Here is a 9,377-nt window from a genome sequence, read left to right on the forward strand (position 1 = left end):
ATAGGCCAGAACGGAATCAGGATGGATCCTGAAAAAGTTCAAGCTATTTTGGAGTGGCCAGAACCTACTCGTGTCAAAGGAGTTAGGGCCTTCCTTGGCTTAGGCAATTTCTACCAAAGGTTTATCGAAAACTTCGCAAAAATCACGAGACCGTTGAACGATCTCACAAAAAAGGACATTGTTTGGCACTGGGGTGCCAAAGAACAAGAAGCCTTTGATAAGCTTAAACAGGCATTTACAACGGCACCCATATTAGCCTTTCCAGAATTTAACAAAGAGTTCCGGCTAGAAACTGACTCTTCTGATTTTGCTACTGGGGCTGTTTTGTCAATTAAATGCCCTGACGATCTTTGGAGGCCTTGTGCCTATTTATCGCATAGTTTGTTGCCTACAGAGCGCAACTATCAAATTTACGACAAAGAGATGCCGGCCATCATTAGAGCTTTAGAGCACTGGCGGCACTACTTAGAAGGTGCTAGGCACCAATTTGAAATTTGGACCGATCATAAGAATCTGGAGTATTTTATGACGGCCCGAGACTTGAACTGAAGACAGGCCCGCTATGCGGTGTACTTGTCAAGGTTCAATTATAAATTAATTCATAAGCCTGGAAGCTCTATGGGGAAAGCAGACACTTTATCCAGAAGAGAGGATCATGCCAACGGCATCGAAGATGATAACAAAGGTGTTACCCCTGATAGACCAATCAAGGGTTGCCAATGTTAGAATCGGGCAGAATTCCGATCTTCTGGAAGTCTTCAAGAAAGACATCTCCTCAGAAGAGAAGGCACGCCTTGACGGCAATGAAAATTATTTATGGGAAGACGGGCTCTTCCATTTCAAAGACAAGATCTACGTGCCTGAGTCCGCAAGGATCAAGGCAATAGATAGACATCACGACACTCCAGTGGCTGGGCACCCTGGGTGGCAAAGAACAATGGAGTTGATCTCCAGAAACTACATGTGGCCTGGCTTGGTCAAAGACGTGCAGGAATATGTGAAATCCTGTCTGAGATGTGCCATAGCAAAGAACTCTCATCAACCGCTGTGAGGCAACGATAAACTATAACAAAAACGAAACCTGTCTCCTTCTGCACTTGCAGGGAGTAAGGGGTTTGATGAGCTTTTGAGGTCGACATATGCTAGTAAATATAGCGAGTAGAGGACTTTTGAGAGGTAAGCTTTAAAGGTTCTTGTTGAGGAGTAAAGCGGGTAAATTCAGTAATAGAAAACTAAGGAGCCATACATGAATAGGTAAGGCTTTATATAGTGAACTGTTCGTTCCTCAGACCGAAAGGAGAATATACGAAAAGTGGTCTGAGGAATTAATCGGCCAATAAGAAAAGGGGAGAACAACTATTGTATGACTTTTAACTTGATTAATCAGCGGTGAGAGATTTGTACTAATAATAGAGGTTTGTTACGCGTGTTCAGGAACCGTATCCTCATGATGAGGTACGATCCTGAACAAGGCATTTATTAGTGTATCCAGGCTTTACTGGGGCTTGGAGCTGGTTGGCGAGATGCCTACTAGCAGTCCCTACCCAGTGTGCTGGCTGGCTGGGATCGATACCCAGTCTCTGATCTGTGATATAAAATGGTAGCAATGGTTAAGAAAGCCTGTGAGGGCTATGAGAAGTAAAATGGCAAATGATACCTCTAGCCCTAGAGCCAGAGGTGTAATGGGAAAAGTGTTCGAGAACCAAGACATAGCGAAGATAAGAAAATAATAAAATGGTCCTTACAACCGCCGGCCGGTAAACTTATGCCGAATCCTATACCAGCTGGTCCCTGGCAGGATATATCGGTGGACTTCACAATGGATCTGCCCGAGTCAAATGGGTATAATTCAGTAATGGTGGTAGTAGATCGCTTCTCCAAAGAAGTGGTATTCATACCCACCAATAAAACCATTACCGCCGCCGGCACGGCAGATTTATTTAAAGATTTCGTATGGTCTATCCATGGGTTGCCAGAAACAGTTATCTGATAGAGGACCTCAATTCGAAAGCGAATTTACGAAAGAATTATGCCGGATGCTGGGCATCAAACCTAAGTTATCAACGGTGTTCCATCTGCAGACTGATGGACAAACGGAGAGACTCAACCAGGAGTTGAAACAATATCTCCGGATATTTATTAATGACAGACAGACGGATTGGGCCAAGTGGCTAAAGATAGCCCAGTTCTCATACAATGTTAAACAGTTGTCGGCTACAGGAAAGGCACCATTTGAGGTTACTAGATTGTACCTCCCCAGAATGGGTGTAGAACCTGGGAAAAGCAAGAATGAAGCTGCTGAGAATATGGTCAAAGACATGAAGTCTGTTTTAGATGAAACGCACAAAGCGCTATTCAAAACTGCAGAGCAGATGAAAGACAGGGCAGAGCGTAGACACTCTAAGGCCCCTGACTACAAGGTCGGCGATGTCATGCACCAAAGTTGATTGGTAGCATGGATAGGTGTTAATAACAAAGCGAATATTCAAAAAGACTCGCCTTTGTGCCACACAGGCACAGTGCCACGTGGAATAGTAATTAATATTGCCTTTTTCGAACTTGTGGCTGATCAGCACCACCTCTATTAGGCAATCCAGTCACGCTCACCTTTGCTTATCCATCCGGTACTTTCCGCGTTTCGGCATTTTGGCAAATTTTCGCGTCACCACTGGCTACACATTGCATTGCGCCCTCGCTTTTGTCATTTCCCTTACTCCCCTTCCTTTGCCTAGCCCCACCATGGGCCCCTTCCTCTCCTTTTTATTCTCACCTGATGGTCGTTTCTGGATCCCCATTCTAATCCACTTTTTCGTCACCTCCACCCTCCTCCTCCTCATCTTATTTGCACCCCCACCATTTCTGATGTCACCACTTCCTATCCGCTTCCGTCGCCGATCCGTTGACTACCATGTGCCACTGCTGATATCAGCAAAGCCCCGATGGCCGGTCCAAATAGGGCAACAGGTCCATCTCCATGACGTCGATCTGCCATCATATACTATCAAAACATCGGCCGCTTGTCTTGCCTGGTTGGAGCGTGGGTGGGTAGTTTTTGAGCTGGAGAAGGTTCATCCCCTTGCGTTGCCCATGTTCATTGCTGTCCCATTCACTTGGGTACACTTATCTTTTGTCCATCGTCTTCGCTACAGCTACACCTACCACACGCTGCCTGGGACTCACTTGTTCCAAATTGGAACTACTCCTCTCCCTCCCTCGTTTGATCAGGTGGTCCAACACAACCAGTCCATTGGTAAGGCCATGGAACTGTCGGATTTGGACTAGGTGGTGGACCGGTGGCTCCAGTTTTTTTTTCTTCAGCAGAACATTCATTTACAGTGCGATTATTTTTGATTTTTGAATCATTTTTATGGACACATATTTTTTTAGAATGCCTGACTGACATTAAAGGAACTGTGTTGATACTGATAGTGTTTTGCCTTGCCCTTTTTTTACTGCATCTTCCCATGACATCATGATTTTCCTGCTCTCTTTTTGCTATTGGACTTTACTTTATGGCTGTACAAACCTGTGACATTACTCACAGCATTCATTGTTCTATCTCTTTCTTTTCCTTTTTTGACAATCTTATCCTGTACTACCTACGCAGGATTTGTCAGCATACATTCCTTCCTTCATGTTCTTTCTCATTCTTTTTGCACAGCTATACTGTGCATAGCCTACTTTTCTTTTACTATATAAACCCCTGTATTTTACCTTGTAAAAACAACAAGAACTCAATTCCAGACTTCTTCTCTAATTTCAAGTTCACTACTCTGCTGCTTGTGATCCAGTGTGGTCACAACACTTCCCACTGCTACCACTGTCAACTGCTGTCATCGTCACTTCCCATTTTTGAAGTCATTGTTATCCCTTTTGATTAGAGTCCTTCTGAGCACTACAGTTTGTGCGTCAGGAGCCTGCTATCACTGGGAACCTCGTCACCTCGTCATCCTTGTCGTTCTCAAACCTACCTTGTGCTACAATTAGCAAGGTAGTGCTCATCTATACTCATCACTAAGCCCCTATCTTCTATAAATTCAACTATCCCTCCTCCTCAAAACCCACACTCATACACCTCTGGGTTTTACTTTGAAGGACCCTTATACATACCACCCCATGAACAAGCAGAGCACCCACTGTTCTAGGAGGCAAAGCCCATAAACAAGTTCCGTGGAATCTGGGAGGATTGTGTGTTAGTTTGTTTTTGTGTGTGGTTTTCTAATAACAGTTCTTATCATCGACAGCGACCTGGTCTGGTTAGATACCGACCACTTAAAATTAAAAGACCGGCAGTCTAGAAAACTGACCGAAAAGTGGATTGGCCCTTACCGGATTAAGGAAGTCAAACCCAACGCGGCGGAGCTGGAACTCCCAAAACGAATGAGGGTAGTACCCACGGTCAATATCAGCCATGTGAAACCCTACAAGGGACAGCTGCCGGGACAGCGTGTAGACTGGCCGGGACCGGTTGTAGTCACCCAGGAAGGTGAAGAAGAGTTCAAAGTCAAACGGGTGGTGGATGCACGCTTGAAGCGTGGGAAATTAGAGTTTCTAGTCCTATGAAAGGGCTATGGAGACGAGGACAGAACGTGGGAACCAGAAGCCCATCTGGACAATTCCCGCAACATTGTTTGCGAATTTTATCCTAAGAATCCCTCAGCTCCTAGGAAGCTTAGAGGCATGGACTCCAAACTTTTTAATTCTCTTTTTCAACCTATGCCTGAAAATTTAACCGCTACCTCCGGAATTTGGTCTCGCCTGGAAGTTGAGCCTTAGAAGGGGGGGTAGTGTTACAATAACACAATTTTTGGACCTTCCCTTTTATTTTATTCTCCGCTTTAACCTTATACTTTAGCCTTCACACATGGTGCCACGCGGCATTTCCCTTTCTCACGCCGCGTTGCCTTTCTTCTTATTTTAGACACAACTCTCTCACACAGTGGAGCCGGCCATGCGGGCTAGGCCCCATGACATCATCAGCCACCGTCTCTATCAACTGTATAGTACACATGTACAAATAACCCTGTAGTAGTATATATACCCGAATAGATCCAGGAGACTCCTCAGCGAGTCCTCCTGTTGTATACCAACTAACTCACTGCATCTTAAAGGGTAACCACTCCCTCATCATCTTCTTTATAGTGTGTTTCTGTGTGCGCCGGAGTAACTAACTCTTGGTTGTTACAACCTGCTGATCAATCCTTGAAATTGTACAATAGTTCTTCTTTTTCTTATTGGTTAGTTTCATCCCCAGACCACTTTTCTATTGTTCCTCTTTTGGTCTGAGAGATAGACAGTTAGCTATAAAAATCCTACATATTCGTGTATAGTTCTTTAGCTTTCTATTACTTGAATTACCTGCTTTACTCCTTATCAGAAATTCTTGAGTTTACTCTCAGTCCTCTACTTGCTATAAACTCTAGCATCTGTCGACCTTAGAACTCATTGTACCTCTTACTCCCTGCAAGTGCAGTAGGAGACAGGTATTTTTTTGTTATAGTTTAGTGTTGCCTCACAGAGCCCTGGTGGCATAAAAGCTACACAGGAAATAGTTCTCATTTGAACAGGTAGAATACAACCTTGGAACCATGACCACAGCACACAATACCTCTGTATGTCCAGTATTACAATACACAATTTTTGGACCTTTGAGTTTCATTCTCCACTTCAGCTTTCTTTCTTAGTTTTCACACAGTTGTACCATGCTGCACTTTCCTTTTGCACAGACTCACCTTTTTTGTGCAGCGCTGCCTTTCTTTATTTTTAGATACAAGTCTCATGCAGTGGAACTGGTTACAAGGACTGCTCCTTATGACATCATCAGCCACTGCCTTTATCAACTGTACAGTACATATGTACAAATAGTCTGTAGATGTATATAAACCCTAATAGATCAAGGAAACTCCTCAGTGCGTCCTCCTGTTATTTACCTATAACAAACTTGTTCATAACACTAAGGGGTTTACCCACTCTTATTCTCTCTCTCTCCTTGCTTGTTGCTGTGTGTGCTAGAGTATAAAAACTTTGGTTGTAACATCCAGTTCTCACTGGACTCAACAATTTCCAGATATAGAACCTTTGGATCATCTCCAAGCTATGTCGGGAAAAGGTTCTCCAAGTTGTTACTGGAGAGGAGCTCAAACCCTCACCAGGAAAGCCCACCTCCTTGGAGGACCCTGAAATCACCTGGATACTTGAGCATGAAAAGGCACATGGAATCATCCAGGACCACATCTCCAATGCCCTCCTAATGAGGACTGGAGACCTCACCAGCTCCAAGGAGTTACTTGACAAACTTGTTTCACTCTATTAGATATCCAATATTGCCTATGCCTTCTATTCATTCCAGCAACTTACCAAATTGTCCTAGGATGGAACATCACTTATCTAGGACCACATTGCAAAAATCCAGACTATTGATTCACATCTCCCCGGAATAAAACTAGGAGTTGATACCAAACTTATAGACTTTGTTCTTCTCCAATCTCTCTCATGCACTCCTAAATGGCAAGTATTTCAATTATTGGTAATCAACACAATTGAAGAAGATAAACTTATCTTTGATGCAGTTGAGATCTGGACCACTGCAGAAGTTGCACAACAGTCAGGAAACACTCCTAGAGGTTCAGAATGAACACTTAAGTCTGAGGAGAAGTGGTGTGTTTTTGTTGAAATTGCTCGAATGAACCGCAAAAAAAATCAATTGATGTTTGTATGGGCAAATACAAACAGATCAACAATCATGAGCAAATAAGCAGACAGTATGATTTGACGCCAAGAATAGGTGATGGCAAATGTGTTGCCCTCCCTAGGCAGAACGGGAGAAGAAAAGAATGAGGGACCTGTATTTTGACGGTTAGTGAGCTGCATAGGGTGGGTGGGTTGACTGCCACCTGACAGCGCAATAGAAAGGTCTGTTAAGGTTCTGAAGGGAAAAAAATTGTCAATAGGGCAATTCAAATTTATAATGATAGAGTCTTTCATACAAGGTTTTTCCAATAGTAAAGTAATGCCAAACTTGTAATTGATCAAAAGATTGATGCCATCAATTGTTTTCATAATTGCATTAAGAAAGATGATTTCTGGGGGTAAAGCTCTCTCTCTTGCCTGAAGCCCTTCTTTGTACCATTTGTTTGGAGTTAAAACAAGTGCTACCAATTCCACAAAGGAATTCCAGTAAACCAGAGTAGTCATGGAGTTGACTAGGGTAGGGAATGTAGCAAAAATTACAAGTCCAAAGAGATAAATCCAGAAGGATATCCCATTGGATATGGGAACTTCTGGTTGTGATTGTACTACCCAGATGTTTAGCCCTGGAAGGTTTGTGTAACAACCAAGAGTTAGTTACTTTGGCGCACAACTCAGACATGCCAAAGTGAAGTAAGTGGGAGTGGTTACCCTTTAGACAGGTTGTTTGTACATGTGTACTATACAGTTAATGGGAGCAGTGGCTGATGATGTCATAGGGCACAGCCTGTGTGATCAGCTCCACTGTGTGAAAGACTTTGTAACTAAGAATAAAGAAAAGCAGCACAGCGCGTAAAAGTGGAGTTTGAACAAAATGGAAAGTGCCACATGGCACAGTGTGTGAAAACTACATGAGAAAGTTAAAGAGGAGAATGAAAATCAAAGGTCCGAATATTTGTGTATTGTGACAGTTTTTTTAGCCTCATGTTCTATAACAAATGCTTGGGACAACGGTCTGCAAAAAGGAGTTTGTGTGGACTTTGAACAAAGGAATTTTTGATGACATTGTATGACAAGTTTGATAGATAGAACAAAAATTATCAAGTGGATAAGAATAATCTTGGGGAAACTCCTTGGACTTTTGGGTTTTTGTTTATATTACAAAGGAGCGTTGAGGAGGCACTTCAATTTTAGTGAGAAAAAGCCCTTGGTTCTTTCATGTAATGATTACATATGGTAAAAAAATGCAATGTCATAAGGTTACATGATTTCAGAATTCCTATTGTGCATGAGGTGAGTTTTTGGAGAAATAAAAAGGTGTATCAATGGGAAGGGTGGGTGGGTGGAAAAAATGTACTCAATGTACAGAAATCAAGTGAGTGCAGATGTATAATAATCTGTAGTTGTCAAGTCAGAAAAAGAAAAAGTGCTAGCTGCATTTCTTGCTAGCACCAAAGACTTACCTCTATTGTGACACAATAGATGATCAAACTTCCACAAGTCAAATCACACAACACCTCAGAGTGTCAAGCACTTCAGTCAGCTGGGAAAGGTTAAAGGAAAGGAAAAATGCAAGGATAAAGGAACATAGGAGGAGCAATTATCTGGATCTGACTCCAAGGAGGAATAGAGTCATATTGCATTGGAACATGTACATATTCCCAAGCCCCTTGCTAAACACATTCAAGCTTACTGTTACAATAGACACCCCAGTACCTACTTTACATTTTACATTTTCTGTACTTTTACTTTTCATTTTTTAAGTCATGTGACCATTTACTTTACTTTACTTTTTGGACTTTTCATAGTTACATGACTGATCACGTGACATATCATATGGCCAGTGTCGAGACTCAACATGTGAATGGTCACATGATAGACATTGGACTCAATTGTATAGTACCTCATGTATTGTAGTACATGTTGTGCTCCAGTGCCCCAAGGTTGTATCTTGTTGGTGTTGCCACACTTACCTTGTGTTGGAACCCAATAAAACCAAAACAACAATCATCATTGACTCTGGAGCCTCCATAAATGCCATTGGAATTGGAACTGTAATCCTACAAGTGACTGTTGGCAAGAAGGACTACAATATTGCACTGTCAAATGTCTTACTTGTGCCAAACTTCACTTTGGCACTTGTTTATGCCCACAAATTGTCTAAAATGAGGTTATCAACACTTTTTCCAGCAGGGTCCAATGCTTGTGAAGTTTGGAAAAAGAAGGAACTCATCCTCACTGCCGCACACAAGCAAGGACTGTATCACATCCAAGAAAAACTGTCAGAACCGTGGCCTTTTCAGAGTAACAGAACTGCAGAGTACAGGGGCGGAGTAACAGAGTATGGGGGCAGAGTAACAGAGTACGGAGAACGAGATGGGGAATCGGCTTAGCTCATGCGCTAGACTCTTCCACAGACCTTGGTTCATGGATATCACAAAAGCTAAACTTGAATCCATATTTCCAATGTGGGTCCTTGGAGAAGCAAAATATTTGATATGTTCATTTCAACAAAACAATCTCCCTATTGCAATGCCAATACATTGACAGAGTCCTGGTGTTACAATAACACAATTTTCGGACCTTTCCTTCTTTTTCATTCTCCGCTTTAACCTTGTACACTTTAGCTTTCACACATGGTGCCACGCGGCACTTCCCCTTTTGTTCAAACTCCTCTTTCTCGTACCGCG

At 42.6% G+C, this 9,377-nt stretch overlaps 1 protein-coding gene across 1 annotated transcript; it reads left to right on the top strand.

The window, feature by feature from the left end:
- Positions 1-5,588: 5,588 nt before the first annotated feature.
- Positions 5,589-6,634, top strand: SERLADRAFT_439547 (uncharacterized protein; the record flags this gene model as incomplete). The annotated part of the gene is made up of 3 exons (XM_007319961.1): positions 5,589-5,612; positions 6,074-6,298; positions 6,392-6,634. 3 exons carry the CDS (start codon positions 5,589-5,591, stop codon positions 6,632-6,634), a joined length of 492 nt encoding a protein of 163 aa, XP_007320023.1.
- Positions 6,635-9,377: the final 2,743 nt, after the last annotated feature.

The sequence above is a fragment of the Serpula lacrymans genome, assembly GCF_000218685.1.
Source record: "Serpula lacrymans var. lacrymans S7.9 unplaced genomic scaffold SERLAscaffold_9, whole genome shotgun sequence".
NCBI lineage: Eukaryota > Fungi > Basidiomycota > Agaricomycetes > Boletales > Serpulaceae > Serpula > Serpula lacrymans.